We start from the raw sequence: 26,903 nt of genomic DNA, 5'->3' as shown, positions 1-26,903 counted from the left end.
GAAAGAAGAAGGAAAAAAAAGAAAGAAAGAAAGAGTGAGGGAGGGAAAGAGAGAAAGAAAGAGAAAGAGAGGAAGGAAAGAATGAAGGAAGGAAGGGAGGGAGGGAGGAAGAAAGAAAGAAAAAAAGAAAGAAAGAAAGAAGGAAAGAAAGAAAGAAAGAAAGAAAGAAGGAAAGAAAGAAAGAAAGAAGATATCAAAGGCTATGCCTTGGAATCTTCAATATCAATATACCAGTTAGTTTTGTTGACTAAAGACTAACTATAATCATTAGGGAAGAAGAAACCCTTATTGAGTAGTTGCTTTCATATAGGCTTGTGCCCATTTCTTGATTAATGATGAATGTGGTAGGCACAACCCAACAGGGGTGGCTGGGGCCATCTTTGGTCAGAAGTTAATGAGTTATTTAAGAGACATAGCTGTTTTCATCTTTCTCCACATGCTTGAAAGCATCTGCTATCACCTGAGATTTTGATCTTAGTCATTCTGATGGGTGTGAGATAGGATCTCAGGATTGTTTTGATTTTCATTTCTCTGATGACTAAAGATATTGAACATTTCTTTAGGTACATTGTGGCCATTCCATAATCCTCAGTTGAGAATTCATTGTTTAGCTTCATCTCTCATTTTTAATAGGATTATTTGATTCTCTGGAGTCTGACTTCTTCAGTTCTTTGCATATATTAGATGTTAGCCATTTATGAGATCTAGGATTGGAAAAGATATTTTCCTAATCTGTTGGTTGCTGTTTTGTTCTATTGACAGTGTCTTTTGTTGCTGGGATTGCAAAGTGGTACAACCACTCTGGAAGTCAGTCTGGAGGTTCCTCAGAAAATTGGACATAGTACTACCTGAGAACCCAGTTATACCACTCCTGGACATATACCCAAATGATGCTCCAACATAAAACAAAGACACATGCTCCACTATGGTCATAGCAGCCTTATTTATAACAGCCAGAAGCTTGAAAGGACCCAGATGTCTTTCAATAGAGGAATGGATATAGAAAATATGGTACATTTATACAATGGAGTACTAATCAGCTATTATAAACAATGACTTCCTCTAATTGGTAGGCAAATGGATGGAACAAGAAAATATTACCAATAAGTGGATATTTGCCAAAATGCTCAGAATAACCAAGAAACAATTCACAAACCCATGAAGCTCAAGAAGAAGGAAGACCAAAGTGTGGATGCTTCATCCCTTCTTAGAAGGGGGAACAGAATATTCACAGGAGGAAATACAGGGAAATAGTGTAGAGCAGAGACTGAAGGAAAACCCATCCAGAGAATTCCGTACCTGGCAATCCATCCCATATATAGTTGTCAAACCCAGACACCATTGTAGATGCAAGAAGTGCATGCTGACAGGAACCTAATATACCTGTTTCCTGAAAGGCTCTTACCTGAGCCTGACAAATACAGAGGTGTATATGTGCAGCCAACCATTGGACTGAGCATGGAGTTCTCAATGGAGGAGTTAGAAAGAGGACTTAAGGAGCTTAGGGGGTTTACAACCCATACGAAGAACAACAATGTCATCCAACTAGACCACCCCAGAGCTCCCAGGGACTAAACCACAAACAAAAGAGTGCACATGGGTGGGGGAGACCTATGGCTCCAGCCACTTATGCAGCAGAAGATGGCCTTGTTGGACATCAAATGAGAGGCAAGGTTCTTGTCCTCTATCGGATATAGGATTGGTAAAGATCTTTTCCTAATCTGTTGGTTGCTGTTTTGTCCTATTGACAGTATCCTTTGTTGCTGGGACTGCAAGTGGTACAACCACTCTGGGAAAAAGTCTGGAGGTTCCTGAGAAAATTGGACATAGCACTACATGAGATTCCAGCTATACCACTCCTGGGCATATACCCAAATGATGGTATAGGCAAGACTTGGTGTTCCATTGTTTAGAAATGCCAGGTCAGGGAAGTGGGAGTGAATCAGAGAGGTTGGTGGAGGAAAACCCTCATAGAAGCAATGGGAGGGGTATAGAAGGTTTCTGGAGGAGGGGAAACCAGCAAAGGGGGAATATTTGAAATGTAAATAAGGAAAATATCAAGTAAAAGAAAAGAAAAGGAAAAAAGAAAAGAAACCAAACTGTGAAAGTAAATCCAGTGACAGAAAGTCAGGGAGCAGTGTTCCTCCGTGGTTCCAATTTCAGTTCTTCCTCAAATTCCTACTTTAAATCCCTGTTCTGACTTTCCTTGGTAATGAATTATAATGTGGCCTTATAATACAAAGAGACTTCTTCCGACCCCAACTTAATTATGATCATAATGCTTTATCATTGTGACAGAAATGGAAACTATAATTATCAGTAATGTAGTGATAAAAGAAATACATCAAAAAAGTAAGAGTTGCCACACTGATAAATAAGGCCAACAGAAAAATAAATCTTTAGAAACCAAGTGAAGGAGAAATCCTGTAATAAGTTCATGTGACAATGGTAGTTACTAAATTTAAAAGACACATTTTACCTGGTAGGACAATACTTATACTTTCTTCTTGGTGAGTTAGAAGGTTTTGAAGGTAGCAGGTGACATTCCAGGTGGAACTGACTTTAATCAAAAGGTTCATTGTCATGTTGAACAATTTGTTTTCATCCTGTGAATGGGATTCTGATGTGGCTGGAATGAAATTCCCTTTGCTGTCTCTCCATTCCATGTGAGGCTTTGGGAACCAACCTCTTGAGTGACATTCCAACATCACACCTTCGGTATTATGGGGATGCATAAGAATCCGTATGTCTGAGCTTGTGGCTGGTTGAAAACACAACAGGTAAATACTACTGTTAGATAGAACCAAAGAGAACATGATAGAACAACAAAAGCTCTTTTTTAAAATTGATTGTCTTTTATTTACATTTCAAATGTTATCCCCTTTCCCAGTTTCCCATCCATAAATACCAGATCCAATCTCCCCTCCCCCTTCTTGTGTGAGGGTGTTCCCCAACCAACCACCCAATCCTTCCCACCTTCTACCCTGACATTTTCCTACTCTGGTAGGGGGGTCAAGACTTGGTAGGACCAAGGGCTACTCTTCCATCTGGTGACCAAAAAGGTCATCCACTGCTACATATGCAGCTGGAGCTGTACGTTTGTCCATGTGTACTCTTTAGATCGTGGTTTAGTCCCTGGGATCTCTGGTTGGTTGGGATTGTTGTTCTTATGGGGTTTCAAACTCCTTTAGCTCCTTTAATCCTTTCTCTAACTCCTCCAATGGGGACCGCATTTTCAGTTCAATGGTCGGCTACAAGCATTGGCCTCTGTATTTGTCATATTCTGGCAGAGCCTTTCAGGAAACAGCTATATCAGGTTCCTGTCAGCATGCATTTCTTGGCATCAGCAATATTGTCTGAGTTTCGTGACTGTATGTATATGGGCTGGATCCTCAGGTAGCACAGGAGCTGAATGGACATTCCTTTAGTCTCTGCTCCAAACGTTGTCTCCATATCTCATCCTATGAATATTTTTGTTCCTCCTTCTAAGCAGGACTCAAGCATCCACATCTTAGTAATCCTTTTTTTGAACCTCATGTGGTCTGTGGATTGTATCTTGGGTAATCAGAGCTTTTGGTCTAATATCTACTGATCAGTGAGTGAATGACATGTTTGTTTGTTTTTTTGTTTGTTTTTTTTTGTGATTGGTGTACCTCACTCAGGATGATATTTTCTAGTTCCATCCATTTGCCTACCAATAGAGGAAGTCATTGTTTTTAATAGGTGAGTAGTACTCCATTGTGTAAATGTACCACATTTTCTATATCCATTCCTCTGCTGAAGGACATCTGGGTTCTTTCCAGCTTCTGGCTGTTATAAATAAAGCTACTATGACCATAGTGGAGCATGTGTCCTTGTTATATGTTGGAGCATTTTTTTGGGGTATATGCCCAGGAGTGGTATATCTGGGTCCTCAGGTAGTACTATGTCCAATTTTCTGAGGAACCTCCAGACTGATTTCCAGAGTGGTTGTACCAGCTTGCAATCCAACCTAAAATGGAGGAGTGTTCCTTTTTGTCCACAGCATCGCCAGCATCTGTTGTCACCCGAATTTTTTATCTTAGCCATTCTGGCTGGTGTGAGATAGAATCTCAGACTTCTTTTGATTTGCTTTTCCCTGATGACATAGGACACTAAACATTTCTGTATGTACTTATTAGCCATTTGATATTCCTCAGCTGAGAATTCTTTGTGTAGCTCTGTACCCCATTTTTATAGGGTTACTTGATTCTATGGGGTCTATCTTTTTGAGTTCTTTGTATATATTATATATTAACCCTCTATCAGATATAGGATTGATAAAGATCCTTTTCCAATCTGTTGGTTGCCATTTTGTCCTTTGCCTTACAGAAGCTTTGCAATTTTATGAGGTCCCATTTGTTGATTCATGAACTTAGAGCATTAATCCGTTGTTGTTCTGTTCAGGAAATTTTTCCCAGTAATCATGTGTTCAAGGCTCTTCCCCACTTTTTATTCTATTAGGCTAAGTGTATCTCGTTTTATGTTAAGGCCATTGATCCACTTTACTTGAGCCTTGTACAGGGTTATAAGAAAGGACTGATTTGCATTTGTGTACATGCTGACTTCCAGTTCAACCATCACCACTTGTTGATACTGCTAGCTTTCTTCCTCTGAATGGTTTTAGCTCCTTTGTCAAAGATCAAGTTTCTGTAGGTAGCCAGTTTCATTTCTAGGTCTTTAATTCTATTCCATTGATCTACCTGCCTGTTTCTGTACCAACACCATAGAGTTTTATCATTATTGCTCTGTAATAGAGTTTGAGGTCAGGGATGGTGATTCTTCCAGAAGTTCTTTTTTTTTTTTTTTTTTTTTTTTTTTTTTTTTATTAACTTGAGTATTTCTTATATACATTTCGAGTGTTATTCCCTTTCCCGGTTTCTGGGCAAACATCCCCCTCCCCCCTCCCCTTCCTTATGGGTGTTCCCCTCCCAACCCTCCCACCATTGCCGCCCTCCCCCCATAGACTAGTTCACTGGGGGTTCAGTCTTAGCAGGACCCAGGGCTTCCCCTTCCACTGGTGCTCTTACTAGGATATTCATTGCTACCTATGGGGTCAGAGTCCAGGGTCAGTCCATGTATAGTCTTTAGGTAGTGGCTTAGTCCCTGGAAGCTCTGGTTGCTTGGCATTGTTGTACTTTTGGGGTCTCGAGCCCCTTTAAGCTCTTCCAGTTCTTTCTCTGATTCCTTCAATAGGGGACCTATTCTCGGTTCAGTGGTTTGCTGCTGGCATTCGCCTCTGTATTTGCTGTATTCTGGCTGTGTCTCTCAGGAGCGATCTACATCCGGCTCCTGTCGGTCTGCACTTCTTTGCTTCATCCATCTAGTCCAATTGGGTGGCTGTATATGTATGGGCCAAATGTGGGACAGGCTCTGAATGGGTGTTCCTTCAGTCTCTGTTTTAATCTTTGCCTCTTCCTTCCCTGCCAAGGGTATTCTTTTTCCTCATTTAAAGAAGGAGTGAAGCATTCACATTTTGATCATCCGTCTTGAGTTTCGTTTGTTCAAGGGATCTAGGGTAATTCAAGCATTTGGGCTAATAGCCACTTATCAATGAGTGCATACCATGTATGTCTTTCTGTGATTGGGTTAGTTCACTCAGGATGATATTTTCCAGTTCCAACCATTTGCCTACGAATTTCATAAACTCGTTGTTTTTGATAGCTGAGTAGTATTCCATTGTGTAGATGTACCACATTTTCTGTATCCATTCCTCTGTTGAAGGGCATCTGGGTTCTTTCCATTTTCTGGCTATTATAAATAAGGCTGCGATGAACATAGTGGAGCACGTGTCTCTTTTATATGTTGAGGCATCTTTTGGGTATATGCCCAAGAGAGGTATAGCTGGATCCTCAGGCAGTTCAATGTCCAATTTTCTGAGGAACCTCCAGACTGATTTCCAGAATGGTTTTACCAGTCTGCAATCCCACCAACAATGGAGGAGTGTTCCTCTTTCTCCACAACCTCGCCAGCATCTGCTGTCACCTGAGTTTTTGATCTTAGCCAATCGCACTGGTGTGAGGTGAAATCTCAGGGTTGTTTTGATTTGCATTTCCCTTATGACTAAAGATGTTGAACATTTCTTTAGGTGTTTCTCAGCCATTCGGCATTCCTCAGCTGTGAATTCTTTGTTTAGCTCTGAACCCCATTTTTTATTGTTAAGGATAGTTTTTCCTATCCTTGCTTTTTTGTTGTTCCCAATAAATTTGTACAAGCCCTTTGCATGTTTAATCTCAGTTTCAAAAGATATATTAATAGTCAGAAGATTATAGGAATAACCGAAAACTTCTCATGGGAGGAAATAAAGGGACAAAGAGTTAAGCAGGGACTGAAGGAAAGGCAATCCAGAGACTGGCCCACATGGAGATCCATTGCATAGGCAATTACCAAACCCAGTCACTATTGCTGATGCCAAGAATTACTTGCTGATATGTATGCTTCCTGAGAGGCTTTGACAGCCTAACTGATAAGGATAAGAATGGTTGCAGTTAACCATCAGGCTGGGCATGTCAAATCCAATGGAGAATTAAAGAAAGGACTGAAGGAGCTGAAGCGTTTTGCAATCCCATAGGAAGAACAGCATTATCAGAGAATCAAAATGCCCAGAACCTTTGAGGAATAAACCACCAACCAAAGAGTACACATTGAGGGACCCATAGCTCCAGCCGCATATGTAGCAGAAGATAGCATTGTCTAGCAGCAACAGAAGAAGTCCTGTGTCCTGTGAAGACATGTTTCCCCAGGGTAGGGGAATTCCAGGGTGTTGAGGTGGGAATGAATGAGTGAGAGTAAGAGCATTTTAATAGAAGTACAGGGAGGGAGGAAAGAGGGATGGGAGTAGAGGGGAAAGGGGATAACATTTGAAATGTAAATACATAAAATAGCCAGTAAAACAAGAGGCAAAAAATAATTACAGGGCTCTGGTTACCATAAGAAGCCCATGAAAATCGCAAGATCTTGATGGAATGGACATAATATGCAAACAACAACATGTCAAAATTAAGTCAGTGAGCTAAGAAGTGTGACTTGTTGATAAATTTATTTAAAATATTTTTGGTATTTTCTGAGTAATAGAAATGTGACTTGGTCTTTAAATTATGATAGACAGAAATATTTAAACCTCATAGAAATTATAATATAATGTTTTTGTTTTAGCATTGTCGCTACTTACCTTGGAGCTTCTATAAACAGATTATAAAAATGAATTCCATTTTAAACACTATGGAGTAAGTTAAAACTATGTATATTTTAATTGTAGGTAATTTTATAAAATGTGTTTCATACAAGAGAGGTAATATATTAATACTATGAAAAGTACATACTTATTTGGAAAAAACAAACATGTTTTTAAATCTTTCAGGATAATCTCTGAGACATGAATCTTATATAATATATTGGCAAAAAGAATTTATACCTAATCTGTTTAGCTAAATGTCTCTGGAATAAAAACTTATTTATATCTGGCTTAACATAGTAGCTCTTTGCTACATATGACAAATAAAATGAAAATGGGCTACATGGTATCCCTTGGTTTTAAACTACAGAGTTCAGTGTTACATGGCAGCCAATAAACATTAATCATCTGGGTCTAGAATCCAATATATATGTGCATTCATGTATGGATTTCTTTAGTTTCCTTTAAACCCTCTACCTTTCCGCCACTTCTTTTTTCTTAGAACATTTCAAAGCAAATAAAGAAATATAAATTACATATAGTTAACTATATATCACATATAGCATTATTTCTGAGAAAAATGAAAATTGCCATTAAAACTTTTAAGACTTAGGGTAATTAATTATACAATGAGTAGTCAGTGTATTGATTTTGGACAGAAATGAACAAAAACCATTTCAATAAGAATATTTTTCTCCATAGCTCACGGCTCCTAAATCCTGTGGGAGCGAGAGCTAATCACCCAGAAGTGTGGGCAATCCTGGGACTGCAGGTCAGGAGAAACAGCCACTTCTCCCCACCTTTGCCCACATTGCTGGCCCAAGAGAAAACTACATAGTGCCACTGGACACAGGAATATAAGAGCAGTCAAGCTGCAGGAGCCCTGCGAACCAGACTGCACCTGGATATGAACTGAATAGGTCAAACAGCTCCATGCACCCAAATTCTGTGTGTTTGTGTGTGTGTGTGTGTGTGTGTGTGTGTGTGTGTGTGTGTGTGTGTGTAAGCTAGACCTTCAGAGGGGCACAGACTCCTGGGAAACCAGAGGCGACTACTCTCTGCCCATATTTGTGACTCTAGAAGAAAATGCCTTGTGCCATGTGGGCCCCCCTGAGCACGGGGATCTAGGAGCAGCAGGAGCAGGGCCTTTCTGGTTGCTGCCCTCACAAAGAGCTGAAAGCTAGGCCTGAGGAGCAACTTCGTGTCCAAGTGACCTGCCTGGTGAACTCAGGACACACAAAGGCAGAATTCCTCTGGGTCTGGGCACTTCCGGTTTCTAGCTGGTGCCTGAACCTCACTGTTCCCAGTCCACAGCTCCCTGCTCTCAACACTGTGGGAGAGAGAGCTGATCACCCAGAAGTGTGGGTAATCCTGAGACTGTAGGGCAGGAGAGAGAGCCACTTTTGCCCATCTTTGCCCACATCACTGGCCCAAGAGGAAACTGCATAGTATCTTCTGGACAAAGGAATATAGAAGCAGTCAAGATACAGGAGCCCTGTGGTCCAGACTGCTCCTGAATATGAATTGAACTGGTCAAAGAGCACCCTTCACCCAAATCCCCTGGGGTGAGAGCTAGACCTTCAGAGGGGCAGACACTCCTGGGAAACCAGAGGAGACTACTCTCTGCCCACATTCCCGACTCAAGAGGAAAATGCCTTGTGCCATCTGTTCCCCCCCACACACACACAAACATGGACCTAGGAGAAGTAGGGGCTGGACCCTTCTGGTTCCCGCCCACAGGGAGAGCTGAAAGTCAGTGAACAGGAACAACTACAGGCCTGAGAGCAGAACACTCTGTTCCTATAACTAGGTGGAAGAAAACAGGAAAAACAGGTCTACAGCAGTCCTGACACACAAACCTACAAGCCACAGTCAAGAACACAGTCAAGCCACAGTCAGAAACAGTAAGACAAGCTAACAGCAGAGACAACCTTATGGTGAGAGGCAAGCACAGGAAAACAAGCAACAGAAACCAAGACTATTTGGCATCATCAGAGCCCAATTCTCCATCAAAGGAAACACTGGATATCCAAACACACCAGAGAAGCAAGATCTAGATTTAAAATCACATATTATCTTGATGATGGAGGACTTTAGGAATGTCATAAATAACTCCCTTAAGGAAATACAGGACAACACAAGTAAACAACTAGAAACCCTTAAAGAGGAAACATAAAAAATTCCTTAATAAAACTACTGAATATTGAAACAAATATACTCAATAACATCTTGGAAACTGAATCTAAGAACACACCAAAACAATCTTTCATCATGATCAAGTAGGTTTCATCCAAGGTATGCAGGGATGGTTTAATATGTGGAAAACCATAAACACAATCCACTATATAAACAAACTGAATGATAAAAACCACATCATCATTTCATTAGATGCCGAGAAAGCATTTGAAAAAATTCAGCAGCCCTTCATGATAAATGTCCTGGAAAGAAAAGGAATTCAAGGACTATACCTAAAGATAGTAAAAGCCATATACAGCAAACCAGTAGCTAATATTAAACTAAATGGAGAGAAACTTCAAGCAATCCCACTAAAATCAGGGACAAGAAGAGGCTGCCCGGTTGGGGATTTAGCTCACTGGTAGAGCGCTTGCCTAGCAAGCGCAAGGTCCTGGGTTCAATCCCCAGCTCCGAAAAAAAAAAAAAGAAAAAGAAAAAAAGAAGAGGCTGCCCACTCTCCCTTCTTATTCAATATAGTACTCAAAATCCTAGCCAGAGCAATCAGATAGAAAAGGAGTTCAAAGGGATACATATTGGAAAGGAAGAAGTCAAAATATGACTATATGCAGATGACATGATAGTATATTTAAGTGATCCCAAAAGTTCCACCAAAGAACTACTAAACCTGATAAATACCTTCAGAAAAGCTGCTGGGTATAAAATTAACTCAAATAAATCAGTAGCCTTCCTCTACACAAAAGAGAAACACTACGAGAAAGAAAGTAAGGAAACGACACCCTTCATAATAGTCCCAAATAATATGAAATACCTTGGTGTGCCTTTAACCAAGCAAGTGAAAGATCTATATGATAAGAAATTCAAGCCTCTGAAGAAAGAAATTGAAGAAGATCTCAGAAGATGGAAAGATCTTCCATGCTCATGGATTGGCAGGATTATTACAGTAAAAATGGCCATTTTACCAAAAGCGATCTACAGATTTAATGCATTCCCCATCACAATTCCAATCCAATTGTTCATAGAGTTGGATTGAAAAATTTGTAAATTCATCTGGGATAACAAAAAAAAAACCAGGATAGCTAAAACTATCCTCAAGAATAAAAGGACTTCCAGGGAAATCACCATCCCTGAACTCAAGCAGTATTACAGAGCAATAGTGATAAAAACTGTGTGGTATTGGTACAGAGAGAGGCAGATAGATCAGGGGAATAGAATTGAAGACCCAGAAATGAACCCACACACCTATAGTCACTTGATTTTTAACAAAGGAGCCAAAACCATCAAATGGAAAAAAGATAGCATTTTCAGCAAATGGTGCTGGTTCAACTGGAGGTCAACATGTAGAAGAATACAGATCGATCCATGCTTATCACCCTGTACAAAGTTTAAGTCCAAGTGGATCAAGGACCTCCACATCAAACCAAATACACTCGAACTAACAGAAGAAAAAGTGGGGAAGCAACTTGAACACGTGGGCACTGGAGAAATTTTCCTGAACAAAACACCAATGGCTAATGCTCTAAAATCAAATGGGATCTCATATAACTGCAAAACTTCTGTAAGGCAAAGGACACTGTTGTTAGGACAAAATGGCAACCAACAGATTGGGAAAAGATCTTTACCAATCCTACAACTGATAGAGGGTTTATATCCAAAATATATAAAGAACTCAAGAAGTTAGACTGCAGGGAGACAAAAAACCCTAATTAAAATGTGGTGCAGAATTAAAGGAAGAATTCACAGCTGAGGAATATCGAATGGCTGAGAAGCACCTAAAGAAATGTCCAACATCTTTAGTCATAAGGGAAATGCAAATCAAAACAACCCTTAGATTTCACCTCACACCAGTGAGAATGGTTAAGACCAAAAACTCAGGTGACAGCAAATGCTGGCGAGGATGCAGAGAAAGAGGAACACTCCTCCATTGTTGGTGGGATTGCAAACTGGTACAACCATTCTGGAAATCAGTCTGGAGGTTACTCAGAAAATTGGACATTGTACTACCTGAGGACCCAGTTATATGTCTCTTGGGCATATACCCAAAAGATGCCCCAACATATAACAAAGACACATGCTCCACTATGTTCATAGCAGCCTTATTATAGCCAGATGCTGGAAAGAATCCAGATACCCTTCAATAGAGGAATGGATACAGAAAATATGGTTTATCTACACTATGGAATAGTACTCAGTATCAAAAACAATGACTTTATGAAATTCATAGGCAAATGGATGGAACTAGTAAATATCATCCTGAGTGAGGTAACCCAACCACAGAAAAACACACATGGTATGCACTCATATATAAGTGAATATTAGCCCAAATGCTCGAATTACCCAAGATGCACAGACCACTTGAAACTCAAGAAGTTTGACCAAAATGTGGATGCTTCATTCATTCTTTAAAAGGGGAACAATAATTCCTATAGGAAGGAATAGGGGTGCAAAGTTTAGAACAGGGTCTGAAGGAACTGCCATTCAGAACCTGCCCCACATGTTACCCATACATATACAGTCACCAAACTAGATAACATGGATGAAGCTAAGAAGTGCAGGCCAACAGGAACCGGATGTAGATCTCTCCTGAGAGACACAGCCAGAATATAGCAAATACATAGGTGAATGCCAGCAGCAAATCACTGAATTGAGAAAGGGACCAACGTTGGAGGAGTCAGAGTAAGGACTGAAAGAGCTGAAGGGGCTCGAGACCCCACATGATCAATACCAATCAACGAGAGATTCTAGGGCCCAAGCTACTACCCAAAGACTATACATGGACTGACCCTGGGCTCCAAATTCATAGGTAGCAATGAATCAATGAATAGCCTAATAGGGGCACCAGTGGAAGGGGAAGCCCTTGGTATTGCCAAGGCTGGAACCCTAGTGAATGGGATTGTTAGGGTGAGGTCATTAATGGGGGGTGTATGGGGAGGGGAACATCTATATAGAAAGGGAGGGGGAGAGATTAGGGGAATGGTGGCCTGGTACCGGGAAAAGGAATAACATTTGAAATGTAAATAAAAAATACCCAATTTAATAAAATGGAAAAATGAATATTCTTCTAAATTTAATGAAATTTTTTATGTAATTCATTCTCATAATATTCCACTCATCACCTCTGCCATATTTTCCTACCTCTCTACATACCCAAATTTTAAGTGAGAAGCATAGTTTTAAAGTTCAGTTTATCTGGAAAAATACTAAAGCATTTTCACAAACTATATTATCACAAATATTTGCAAGGGTAGAGAAAAGATCCAAGAATATTTATAATATGTTGAAATCTAACAGTGCATTTAGATATAAGAAGAACATTTTTCATGATAAAACTAATTCCTGCACTGCAGTAATTTTCATTTTTGATCATTCATGACATTCAATTAAAAAATTAAATTCATAAAATCAGCTGGTTAATAAATCCATGTTATAAGAGTTAAACACTAAGAATTTTCCATCTGCTCAATACAGTCTTTGAATCATGAGTAGACACAGTTGCAGAGTAATCCATGCCTACCTGTGACCTTGACTTCTATAATATGCTCTTCATAGAACTTGTCATCCTTGAAGAAACAGTGGTAGTATCCACCATCATCAGCAGTCACTTTAAAGATCCTAAGAATTACTTTCCCTTTTCCAATATCATCTTTCAGGAGTTCAGTCCTTTCAACAAAGTTGTAAATAGTTTCTCCCAACAGGTCTTTACCATTCCTATACAGGTATACCAGCTCTGAATAGCGATTCCGGAACCAACGGATTTCCATGTGCATTGCTTGTTGTGGTGGAGACAACTGACAACTCAGTTCTAGGTTTCCACCCAGTGGAGCCAAGACTGGACTCGGTAACCCATTCACAGTGAATTGTTCTGTAAAAAAATTACATTAATCAAAACACAAGAATGTGAGTTAATGTGGTCACACCTCTTGTTGAAGTCATTCTGTTGATCCCTCTTCTGTCTTCACTCTCTCTCAAACATTCACATATAGTTCACTTAAGAGCATATTTTTTAGGGGAAGAGGGGAATATGATCAGGTATTGGACGGAAGAAAAGTACTGAAGCTCTGAGGGTGAGCAAAAAGAATGGAAAAGGGCAACCTCAGTACATTGGAGGTGGGGGTACTTTGAGAATGCATCAGAGACCTGGGAGGTGAGAGACAGGTCTCAAAAGGAGGAACCTTGGATGAAGTGCCCTACAGTGTGCAGAGGGAACTTGTAGAGTCCACATCAAATAGAAAGACAGGGACTCAAGTGGAGGAATGGGGCTGCCATCTCACAGTCAGAAACTCTGAATCAGGGGCTGGAGAGGTGGCTCAGAGGTCAGGAGCACTGATTGTTCTTACTGAGGTCGGAGTTCAATTTCCAGCAACTACATGGTGGCTCACACCCATCTGTAATGGGATCCTATACCCTCTTCCGGCATGTCTGAAGACAGCTACAGTGTACTCATATAAATAAAAAAACTCTAACCCAGAATTGTTCCTGTCTGAAAGAACTGAAGAGCCTTAGGAAAAGGAAGTCCAGCGACAGGCTGAAATTGAGATCCAGCTCAAGGGTAGGGCCCAAATCATAACACTATTACTGATGCTATGGTCTGCTAACAAAAGGGGCCTATCATAACTACCCTCTGAAAGACTAAACCAGATGCAGATATTTATACCCAACCAATGGACAGAAGCTGCTGACTGTGGTTAAATTAGGGAAAAGCTAGAAGAAGCTGAGATGGAGGGCCACCGTATAAGACCAACAGTCTCAAGTAACCTGGACCCCCAAGATCTCTCAGCACTGAGTCACCAACAAAGCAGCATACACCAGCTGAAATGAGCCCCCCAAAACATATACAGCAGAGGGTTACTGGGCCTGGACTCAGTGAGAGAAGATGCACCCTGTAGAGACTTGGAGCCCCAGGGAATGGTGAGGTCTGGTGGAGAAGGGATGGGTACATTCTCTTGGAGATGGGAGAGAGGAGTTGTGGGATGTGGAACAGACAGAGGGTAGACCAGGAGGGAGATGATGTCTGGACTGTAAAAAAATGATTAAGGAATATATTTTAAAAATAAATAGGGGTTGGGGATTTAGCTCAGTGGTAGAGCGCTTGCCTAGCAAACGCAAGGCCCTGGGTTCGATCTCCAGCTCCGGAAAAAAAAGAAAAAAAATAAATAAATACAATTAAAAATTTAATGCATAAAATGTATCTACTGAAACTTTATCATTAAATAAAGAAAATCATGTTATAATAAAAAGGATCACACTGTTTATTCTCAATGTATTTTAGTTCAACAATTCAATAATTGGTCTGTACCTTATATTCTTGATATGGCCAAGTGTGTACATGTTCCTTTTTCAACTTGTTGACTTCATAGGTGTTATTTTTTTTACATGTATGATTAATTTATATGACCTGTACGGTGTTGGTGAAGATGGTTACTTGCACAAATGTATACAGTTTTTCCAAAGCAGCATGTACATTCAAAATGTAGCAAATTACTGAACAGTAAAATGGAGTCACTCAGGGCAATACTCAATTTGAAAGCTATTGTTTTATGTGAGTAAAATAAAGCAGGCCAGAGCCTAAATTCTACAGTAAATAGAGACAAAAAGTAGCTCAATATTGTGCCTTTAGAATATTTTAAATCAAAACAACAATAGTCTATCAACCGATTTTTAGAATATCTGAAATCCAAATGACTGACAACACAAAATATTGGCATAAGATGAAAACAAGACAACTGTTATTAATAGCTGGTTGCAAAGCAAAATGATACAGAACTATAGAAGACAGATTGGCACTTTTTAACAGTGCTAGATTGAGCTTACTATAATTTTCCTCAGAGTCATGATTTAAGATGTAGTATAAATGAACTGAAAATTATGTGTATATTAAAATCTGTATACAAATGATAATAAAATTTTTATTCACAGTTGCTAAAAGTTGGGAGCAAACAAACTGTCCTTCCATAGGTAATTTAAAACATAACTTTTATATTCATATACTGAAATATTAATTAGTAAACAAACTTGTGCAATAAGAATACAAATATTAGGGCAATAACTAATCAATTTTGATGGAACTTAAGCCCTATTTCATGAGACCAAAACCGTACCCCACATCCCTGAAGTCGCTATGAAATTGAGATAAGATATGTTATGGACCTAGGGAAAACCCCTAACACTAATAATTTCCTAGAGGACCAAAGTAATAAAATGACTCCTAATAACATTTTGCTATAGTTTTACATCAGTCTTTAGCTAATTCCTTGTCACAGAAGTTTCTTCTTTCAGTAGTTGGAAATTAACAGAGAGACACACAACATATGCGAAGAGTGAGACACTTTGGTGTGGAAAGAATCACTTTTGTACTGTATGGGTATGTTAACCTGTCAAGAGTATCTGATTGTCCTATAGCTGAGTTAGGAAATAGGAGGAGTGAATTCTGGTAGAATATTTCTAGATTCTAGGATATGGTCAGGCACTGGAGGATTCGTCCAGGAACATGAAAGAGGACAGAAGCCTGGGAAAAGAGCAAAGGTAAGCAGCATGGCAGAATTTAGATTAGAGTAACAGAAATATTTAGTTATGAAATAGTTGGATAACCAAGCAAATTTTATGCCCAAGGTTTTTGTAAATATATTTTGAGTTTAAGACTCATTGTTTCTGGGAACTTTGGTACAAGGTAAAATAAACATTTTACAGGTAGAATCCCATGTGATAGGCATTTTATACACACTTACAGACTGAGGAGGCTCTGGTGAAAGGTGAGGAAAGGGGTTGGGGATTTAGCTCAGCAGTAGAACGCTTGCCTAGCGAGCGCAAGGCCCTGAGTTCAGTCCCCAGCTATCTGAAATGTATATTGTGAAAGCATAACTTAATTAATAGTTTTCATAATTGATTTATAATTTTTATTTATTGTATGTAGATTATTATTTTAAGCGAAATTCCTTTTATTGGATTAAATGGATGAATTGTGGAAAGAATCACTTATGTGCTGTTTGGATATGTCACATGCCAAAAGAATCTGATTGGCCTAGAGATGAGGCAGCTAATAGAAGGAGTGAGTTCCAGAAGGAAGACAGGATTTGTGGATAAACCAAGGCACAGGAGGATGTTTTCCAGAAGCAAGAAGGAGGGCAGAACCATTTGAGAAGTGCTGAGGTAAACAGAATGGCAGAACTTAAATTAAGGAAACTTGGATGTTTAGTTGTGAGATAGTTGGAGAACAAGTCAAAGTTCATGGCCATGTTTGTAAATATACTTTGAACTTCAGTATATTTCTTGGAGCTTAGAGCTGGAAGAAAACAATACACCTTCCTCAATTTGGATAACTCAGTGTTAAATGAAATGTCTTCAGCAAATAGTTGGCTGCCAAGAAACAATGTATTGTACTGATTCACCAATGAGCTCACAGAAACTGGGCAGTGCACAGGAAGCCTTATCAAATTTAAGCCAGGTATGACCACAAAACCAAGAGAGGGAAGCCATAGAAATTATGTCTCAGTCCTAACCAAAGCTATCTGCAATTGATATTAACTGGCAAAAGGAAAATAATTTTTCTCTAATGGGATCTCACTGGGTATATTAAGCACATTCTAGGGCAGACTTCAAGTACATGACAAGTTAGCCACCCAAAAATTAACTCAATCATATTTTGGAGTACTTTTTTGTTTTGTTTTCCTTTGTTATGTCATTATTTTTCCCTTACTTGTCCTTTGATTGTTTGTTTTGATTTTCACTTTTGTGTTTCTTTTTTCTGTTGTTTTGCTTTTGTTTCTTGTGTTTTGCTTTTGCTAGAGACTAAAAGAGAGAGATAGAATGATACCAAGAGAGAACCAGAGCAGCAAGTGTGCTAGAGAGAGAAAAAACAAGAGAGAGAGAGAGAGAGAGAGAGAGAGAGAGAGAGAGAGAGAGAGAGAGAGATTGGGGGAATTATAAAGTTGGGATCATGAGGAATGCCTCATAGAAATCAAAGGAGAAAATATGATAAAAATATATTGTATCAAATTTTGTTTTCAAAAAACTTTTTATAAATAAATGGCTAACATGGATGAGACCTAAATAAACATTTTAAGTAAAAAAGCAGTTTAAAATGGACAGGTCTTATATAATACTATGCTGCATTCTAGACAAAGCAGAGAAATAGATTCAGCACAAAAAGCTGTAATCTTTTCTCTTGGAATACTGAAAGAAGAATGGATGGATGTAACTTATGAAAGTATTAGGATGATAGGGTTTTCTTCTGTTTGTTTCTGTAATAGTAGATATATGGTATCTGCATAATATGTATCATGATTTTAGGGAATGATCATAGAGAAAAGATAAAAGTGCATGGTAAAATTATCTCATAAAATTCTTCTGCAAGTGAAGCATTTTAGTAGCTTAGAAAATAGTTCTGAATGATGAGGAAAGAAGACTGTCATTCAGAAGGACCAAGTAAATCCCAAAGTTAGAGAGAATGTTTGTATTGTGTGTGCACGCATGTGAGTGGTTTGTGTGATTGTGTGTGTGCATGTGAGTGGTTTCTTTGACTGTATGTCTGTGTGTGTGTGTGTGTGTGTGTGTGTGTGTGTGTGTGTATGAGAGGGAGAGGGAGAGGGAGAGGGAGAGGGAGAGGGAGAGAGAGAGAGAGAGAGAGAGAGAGAGAGAGAGAGAGAGCGCTTTCCAACCACAGAAGGTCTGAGAACTCTGAAAAGGATCAGGAGTTTCAGCTTTTTTTTACAATGACAGAGTTCATCTTGTCTTTTTCTTGCATGTTAGGAGCAGCCTAGAGTGCATATAAAGCAGGATGACACTGAGTTAATAAACACTAACCTATTTGTAATATATTGAAAACATTTAGCTACATAAAAGTGTGAATTTCAATCAGTGATATTATTTCCATAGTTTTTAAGGTGTAATAAATGTGCCAAATGAAGTCAAGATGGGAAAGTCTTTGATAGATAAAAGAAAAGTTTAGTTACGTGTGCATTCTATGAATGTTGTACATCGATTTTTAACAACCGGAAAGTGCTCCAAAATGCAAAGTTTACTAAAATTGAAAAAAATTGGAAAATACATTATTTTTTATCTTACATGCAGAGCATTTTGTTGCAACTATGTTTGTAGAGCATGTGTCTGCCTGGTGCCTTTAGAGGCCAGATAAGGGCATCATATCACCACAAAGTGGAGACAGAGATGGTTTGGATTTCTCATGTGCCAGTTGGGAATAAAACCCAAGTCCTCTGGGAGAACAGTGGATACTTTAACAGATTTACCAGCTATCCAGCACTAAGTTTAGTAAACTGTATAAGTTGTATTGCTATATTGTTGCTAGATGGAGGTAAGACCTTATAGTTAGAAATGTAAAACACTTTTGTTGGAAAAAAAATCAAACTTAAACTGACCTGGAAACTTTCTCTCAGATAGATAGCTTTCACAGAGATGGAATTTTCTATGTGAACAACGGGGGAGAAAAATTCTCAGTGGAATAACTCAACAATAGATTCCCCATGTTTCAACAGAGGATCAAGAAAGAGGTACCTATAGGTTGTACTAGTGACATGACAGTTTATGGGGGGTAAAGGTAACCAAATATTTTCTTATTGGATCTGAATCTTGTACCAAAGAATAGAGTACAATTCACAAAAAGAAAAAATAATAATATCGGAGGAAATCAATTAATCATTTAAAATTAAAGAGTAAGAAGCAATCCAAAAAAATTAAATGAGTAAAGAAAACTGTTTGATATAAAAATAGAATTAAAAAATAAAAAAAAACTTCACAAACTGAAGAAAATCTGGGAATTGAAAATCTAGGTAATCAAACAGGAACTAAAGAAATAAGCATGTCTACAGGATACAAAAGATGTGAGAAATGATCTCAGCATTTGAAGAAACAATCATAGAAAAAGGTTCACAAACTTAGGAAAGAGATCAGGAAGTTCAACTGTAAACATCATCAACAGGATATGAGAGATAGAAGAGAGAATCTGAGGGTTAGAGGATAAAATAGAAGATATTGACACATTGGTCAAAGAAAATACAAAGTGTAAAACTTCCCTAAACCAAAACTTGCAGGAAATCCTGGATGCTATGAAAGATCAGACCTAAGAATAATAGGAATAAAGAGGGTAAAGATTCCCAGCTCAAAGTGCCAGAAAACATCTTCGACCAATTTGTAGTGTAAAATGTCCCTAATTTAAAGAAAGAGATGGCCATAAATGTACAAGAACTCTATAAAACAGGAAATAGATTGGACCAGTTAAGAAAATTCTCCCTTCACATGATAATCAAAACACTAAATGCACAGAACAAAGAAAGAATATTAAAAAACTGTAAAGGAAAATGGCCAAGTAATATATTAATGCAAACCTATCAGAATTACCCCAGACTTCTCAGCAGAAGCTCTACAATCCAGAAGATGCTGGATGGATATCATAAAAGTCCTGAGAGAACACAAATAGCAGCCCAGGTTACTGTAACCAGCAAAATTCTCAATTATCATAGATGGAAAAACCAAAATATTCCATGACAAAATCAAATTAAAACAATATATATATCTTCAAATCCAGTCCTACATTTATTCTAGAAGGAAAATCCCAAAATAAGGAGGGTATCTACATCTACCTCCACAACACAAAATTTAAAAAAAAACAAACAGGAAAATAATCATCTCACAATAAACCGAAGAGAAGAGAATTATATATACATGATACCACCTACAACAAACATAACAGGAATTAACAATGATTTGTTTTTAATATCTCTCATCATCAGTGGACTCTATTCCTCCATAAAAAGACATAAGCTAACAGACTGGATATTTCAAAGTAAAAGCCTTAAAAATAAGGTTTCCAAGCAAATGGTCCTAAGAAAAAAGTGGGGTTATCATTCTAATATCCAATAAAAAGCTTTTTAGCGAAAAGTTACCAAATAAGATGGGGAAGGACAATTCATATTCATCAAAGAAAAAACCCAACAAGAGGAAGTTCTGAACATCTATGCCACAAATTTAAGGGTGCCCACATTTGTAAGATAAATTTTACTGGAGCAAAAAACACATTGAACCTCATTCAATAGTAGTGGGTGACTTCACTACTTCTAGACTCATCATTGAACAAGTCATTGAAACAGAAACATAGTAAAATTAACAAATTTTAAACCAAATAAATTTTACAAATATACAGAACATTCCACCCTATAACAAAAGAATATACCCTTTTCTCAGCATCTCCAAAATTTGGCCATACAATCAGTTACAAGAAAAGCCTCAACTTCTACAAGAAGATTGAACTAATTCTGAGCATCAAATCATATCACCACTGAAAAGGCTATACTTCAATAACAACAAAAACAAGAGAAACACAACATACCCATGGAAACTGAACACTTTATGGAATTCAATGAAAATGAATACACATCATGACCAAACTTATGGGACACAATTAAAGCAGTGCTCAAAGGAAAATTCACGGTACTACATACCCTTGTAAAGAAATTGGGAAGATCCTACACTAGCAACTTAACAGCACAATTGAAAGCTCTAGAATGAAATAAAGTGAACACACTGAAAAGGAGTTGAGTTAAGGCCAGGAAATAATCAAACACAGGGAGAAAATCAACCAATTAGAAACGAAGAGACTGAAACAAATAATCAAAGAACCTGAAACCTGGTTCTTTGAAAAAATCAACAAGATAGATAAACCCTTACCAGAACTATCTAAAGGACACAGACAGTATAAAAATTTTAAAAAAGTCAGAAATGGAAAGGGAGAAATAACAGAATCTGAGGAAATTCAAAAATTATCTGATCTTAGGACAAAAACATTTACTTAACAAAACAGGGAAAAATCTAGATGAAATGAATATTTTTCTAGAGAGATACCATGTATCAAATTTAAATCAAGTGCAGGTAAATTATCTAAACAATCCCATGTCCTCTAAAGAAAGAGAAGAATTTATTAAAAACCTCCCAAATAAAGGAAATCAAAGGGACACAATTGGAAAGAAAGAAATCAAGGTATAACTATTTGTGGATAATATAGCCTACTTAAACAAGCCCAAAAATTATGCCAGAGAACTTCTAGAGCTAAAAAATCTCAACAAAGTTGTTGAATATAAAATTAAGTCAAACTAATGAGTAAGTAGCCTTTGGTTATACGAATGATAAACAGGTTGATAAAGAAAATAGAGAAACAACACCCTTTACAATAGTCACAAATAATATAAAATATGTTGGTATAACTCTAACCAAACAACTGAAAAATGTGTATGACAAGAACTTCAAGTTTCTCAAGAAAGAAATCAAAGAACACCTCAGAAAATGGAGAGATCTCCCTTGTTCATGGATTGGTGGACTTAAAATAGTAAAAATGGTTATCTTACCAGTAGCAATCTACAGATTCAATGAAGTCTCAAAAAACTTAAAACACAATACTTCAAACAATTGGAAAGAACAATTCTCAATTTCATATGAAACAACAGCAACCACAACAACAACAACAAACAACAAAGCAAACCAGGATAGCAAAAACAATTCTTAACAATAAGAGGAATCACTATCACTCTATATTACAGAGAAATAGTGATAAAAACTGCTTTGTATTGGTGCAGAGACAGACAGATCAATGTAATACAATTGAAGACTCAGAAACAAACCCACAAATTTATGGTCAATTGGTCTTTGCCATTAAAGCCAAAAACATACAATGGAAAAGAAGAAAGCATTTTTAATAAATGGTGCTGGTCTAGCTGGCAGACTGTATGTAGGAGAATGAAAATATATCATCTTCCACAAATCTCAAGTCTAAGTGGAACAAAGACCTCAATGTAAAACTAGATATACAGAATCAAGTAGAAAAGAAAGTGTGAAAGACACTTGAACTCATTGACACATAGGGAAAGTTCCTGAACAGGACTCCAATGGTTGAGACCTCATGAAACAAAGCACTTTTGCAAGGCAAAAGATACAATAGGACAAATCAGCAACTTACAGATTGAGAAAATACTTCACTAGCCACTCACCCGATAGAGCACTCTTATCCAAAATATATAAAGAACTCAGAAAGCTTACATCCATAATAAGAAATAACCACATTTTAAAATGGGGTACAGAGTTAAACAGAGAATTCCTAACAAGAATCTTAAATGGCAGAAAAGCATTTTAAAAATGTTCAAAGTACTTCGTTTTCAGAGAAATACAAATAAAAAGCACCCTGAAATTCTACCTTATTCCAATCAGAATGACTAAGTTAAAAAATTCTGGTAAGGATATGGAGAAAGAGCAGCACCTCTCCACTGATAGTGGGATTGCAACCTTGTAGAACCACTTTAGAAATCAATCTGGTAGTTTCTCAGAAAATTGGAAATAGATCTTCTGAAGACCCAGCTACACCACTCTTGAGTAAATATCTAAAAGATATCCCAGCATACCACAGGAACACATGCTCCACTATGTTTATAGTAGCCTTATTTGTAATACACAAAAGCTCAAAACAACCTGATCTCCTTCAAATGAAGAATGAATATAGAAAATGTCATTCATTTACTAGATTAATAATATTCAGCTGTTAAGAATGAGGACATCACGCATTTCGCAGGCAAATGGATGGAACCAGAAAAGATAATCCTGAGTAAGGTAACTCAGACACAAAACAACATGCTTGGTTAGTATTAACTAATAAGTGGATACTAGTCAATACTACAGAATCACTAGATTATAACCCACAGAATGTAAGAAGTTTAATAAGCAGGAATGCCCAAGTAAGGATGCTTCAATTCTGCTTAGAAGGGGGAAGAAAATAATCAAGGAGGAAGGAAGAGGGACCTGGGAAAGAGTGGTAAGGGGGAGACAAAAAAGGTGAACAGGATCAGTTATGGGAGTTGGCAGTAGAGAATCTCAGAGAGCAAGCAGAATGAAAGGAAATATACAGCTTCGTGGGTTGGGAGGTGGGCAGACTCTCTAGTAAGTACCACAAACCAGAGGGGTGAGAGAAAATAAAATTGAAGTTCAACACCATGTTACTTCAGAAGTCACTTGTCTACTACTTTAAAAGCATTTTCTTTTTATTAAATTATGTTTACTTTAAAAAAACAATAAATAAGCTTGTCTAAAAGTATACAAATGATGCAAGAAAGGATCTTAGGAGTTGAAGAATCAATTAGAGGAATGGATTCATCAGTCAAAGGAAATGTTAAATCTTAAAATAAGGAAATCTAGGATACTATGAAGAGACCAAGTCTAAAAATAATGCAAATAAAAGATGGAGATATGGGTGTTTCCTGAGAGGCTCTACCAGAGCTCTACTGATACAGATGAGGATGGTAGCAGCTAACCATTGAACTGAACAAGAGGATCCCAATGGAGGAGTTAGAAAAAAGACTGAAGGAACTGAAGAGGTTTGCATCCCCATAGGTACAACAATATCAACCAGCCAGACCCCACCAGAGCTCCCAGGGACCACCAACCAATGAATACACATAGAGGCACCCATGACTCCAGCTACATATGTAGCAGAGGATGACATTGTCTAGTATTAGTGGGAGGAAAAGTCCTTTGTCTTGTGAAGGCTTGTTTTCCAATGTAGGGTAATGCCAAGGCATTGAGGTTAGAGTGGGTGGGTGGGAGTGGGAGCATCCTCATAGAAGGAGAGCGAGGGGGGAGGTATGGGAGAGGGGAGAAAGGGGATAACATTTGAAATGTTTATACATAAAATATCCAAGAAAAATAAAATTTAACAAAAGAGATGGATAGAAATACAGGCTTAAAAGTCAGAAAATATATTTAACACAATCATAGAAGAAACATTTCCCTGATGGCTAAGTTCCCTTGGGCACCTCCAGCTGCCCTGAACCTCCTACTCTTCCCATTGGAACCCTATTCTTCCCCAACCTCTCAGCCCACCTCCATCAGACCTGTTGATCCAGAATCATAGAGCCCAAGAATATCCATCAGAAGCCTGCCACAGAAAATACATTTAACAAAATTATAATTAGGAAATTTTTGTTTGAATCAAAATGAAGCCCATTCCAATACCTATTACAAACAGGAACATCATGGGACTAAAGGTATCTAGATTACTAAAGGCCATCAAAGGAAAGCGATCAAGAAAAGCTATGGTTCTCCTTCCTAGGCTTTTTATTTTAAAGCTTGTCTGTGTGTTATTGTTTCTATTTCCATTTTCAGGTCTTGAACAGTTTCTTCACTTCTTTTACATGTTTGATGGTATTTTCCTATAATTCTTTATATTTGTTTCATATTGAAAGGCCTCATCCTCTTTGATTGCATTTTCCTAGATTTCTTTAAGGGATTTGTTTATTTCTGCTATAAATACCTCTATCATTTTTATAAGATGAGATTTCGCGACATTGTCTTGTTCTTCAAGACTGTTAGGATATCCAGGAATTGTTGTAGTAGGAGAGCTGGGTTCTTATGATGCTATATTACCCTGGCTTTTGTTGATTGTGTACTTGTACATTCCTTTTGCCATCTGATTGTCTTTGATTTTGGCTGGCCTGGTGGTCTCTCTAAGACTGCAGGTAGAGCTGTTTGTCCCTAAATGCCATCAGGCCTCTGTTTTCAGTACATCCCCAGTTTTTTTCTGGTTTTAACTGTTTACTTCATGGCCCAAGCTTGCCAGTCGTGTAATTTGCCCTGTAGTTTGAATTTGAACAGAAAGATCAGCATGTCTTTTACTTGAAACCCGGAATAAAGACTGTTTAAAGACTATGTCACAACTCATGCACCTAAACTTGTCTTTATCTGGAAATTACTCTGTGCCAGACTGTTCTGGAACTCAGTGATCTGCTTCCCTATGACTCCTGGGGTTAAAGGTATGCAATCCAACACCTGGATCTATGCCTTTTAAAAAAAATTCCATTTTACATCAATTTTATAAGCATGGCCACTATGCCTCAAGGTATGGATCACTGATGGATTGCAGTTCATCCTATGTATAGACATCTTATGTATGACAACAGAGAAAAGCAATTACAATCTATCCGTTCTTTATTTGACACACAATCATATCTTTGTATGTCCAAATGAAAACAATATTCAGGTTATAACAATGCCTAACATGATATAAATGTCCCCTGTTCAACTGCAAATGCATAAACAAAAGCTTCTTTGAGTGTGATCTTGTTCATGGTTAGTACCCCCTTAATTCCATTTAGTATCACTGATTTACCTCAATTCTACTTTCTGATATCCCTTTCATACTTTAACCATATATTTTATATTTTTCTCCTAAGCTTACTATGTGTGATTTAAATGATCTTCATAAGAGTGTACCACAGGACAGTCTTTGTAAGCCTTCTTTGAGATTTATTTGTCAATGCAATTTACTTTAAGTTCAGGCAGACTCTGTGCAAGGGCAAAAATCAGTCACATTCTTCTACAAAATATGACAAGAGCAGTACAAAGGACACACACTAAAGTTATTCTCCTCAGAAACTCCTTGATTCAATCCCTGATAATTCCAATCACTGCACTACCAGTCTTCCATGATACCACTGGTATGCCTCATTAAGTCCCACTTAAAGAATTCTACTGCTTTCCAAAATCCACATCTCTCCAAACAAAAACATGGTTTGTACTATCACAGCAATAGTGCACTCCTGATACCAATCTTTATCTTAGGGTTTTACTGCTGTGAAGAGACATCATCACCAATACAGCTCTTGAACAATATTTCATTGTGTTTGGCTTACACTTTCAGAAGGTTAGACTACTATTGTCATCATAGAAATCAAATCAGTGTACAGAAAGACATGGTGCTGGAAGAGTTCTACACTAAGAGTTCTACATCTTGATCTGAAGGCAACAGAAAGAGACTATTTCCTGCAAATAGCTCAGAGGAGACTGTTTTCTGCAGGAAGTCAGGAATGGGGTCTCATTCTTTTTTTAAATTTTCTTTAGATAGATTTCTTTACTTACATTTCAAACATTATTCCCCTTCCCAGTTTCCTGTCCATAAGCCCCCATTGCCTTCCCCCACTTCCCCAATATGTGTATTCCCCCTATATATACTCCTTACTGCCCCACATATTCCTCTGAACTGGGGGTCCAACCTTGGCAGGACCAAGGGCTTCCCCTTCCCCTGATGCCCCAATAAGGCTATTCTCTGCTACGTATGCAGGTGGAGCCCTGGGTCAGTCCATGTATAGTCAATTGGTAGTGTTTTAGTCCCTGGAAGCTCTGGTTGGTTGGCATTGTTGCTTTTATGGGGTTGCAAGCTCCTTCAACTCTTTTAATACTTCCTCTAATTCCCTCCAAGGGGGTCCTATTCTCAGTTTGGTGGTTTGCTGCTAGCATTGACCTTTGTATTAGACATGCTATGGATGTGTCTCTCAGGAGAGAACTCTATCTGGTCCCTTTCAGCATACATTTTCCAGCTTCATCAGTCTTATCTAGTTTTGGTGGATATATATATATATATATATATATATATATATATATATATATGTCTCTGAATTGTCATTCCTTTAGTCTCTGCTCTAAACTTTGCTCCATATCCCCTCTTATGGATATTTTCCCCCTTTTAAGAATGAGT

General features: G+C 38.0%; 1 protein-coding gene across 8 annotated transcripts in view; it reads right to left on the bottom strand.

Annotated features, from left to right (window-relative positions):
* The window catches only part of Skint5l (selection and upkeep of intraepithelial T cells 5 like), a 238,361-nt gene that overhangs the window by 197,265 nt on the left and 14,193 nt on the right, over nucleotides 1-26,903 (bottom strand). For 7 of the 8 annotated variants that reach the window (XM_087551531.1, XM_087551532.1, XM_087551533.1 and 4 more), the window contains exons 3-4: nucleotides 12,900-13,247; nucleotides 2,480-2,761 (exon numbers count right to left, since the gene is read on the bottom strand). In XM_087551531.1, the coding sequence (XP_087407657.1) occupies nucleotides 2,480-2,761; nucleotides 12,900-13,247 (630 nt within the window). The remainder of the gene's footprint in view (nucleotides 1-2,479; nucleotides 2,762-12,899; nucleotides 13,248-26,903) is intronic. The other variant, XM_087551538.1, reaches the window with a different exon arrangement.

This window comes from Rattus norvegicus, chromosome 5, assembly GCF_021556685.1.
Source record: "Rattus norvegicus strain SHRSP/BbbUtx chromosome 5, alternate assembly SHRSP_T2T, whole genome shotgun sequence".
Taxonomy (NCBI): Eukaryota; Metazoa; Chordata; class Mammalia; order Rodentia; family Muridae; genus Rattus; species Rattus norvegicus.
The sequence above is the reverse complement of the archived record's forward strand: the minus strand, read 5'-3'. Positions and strand labels throughout refer to the sequence as shown.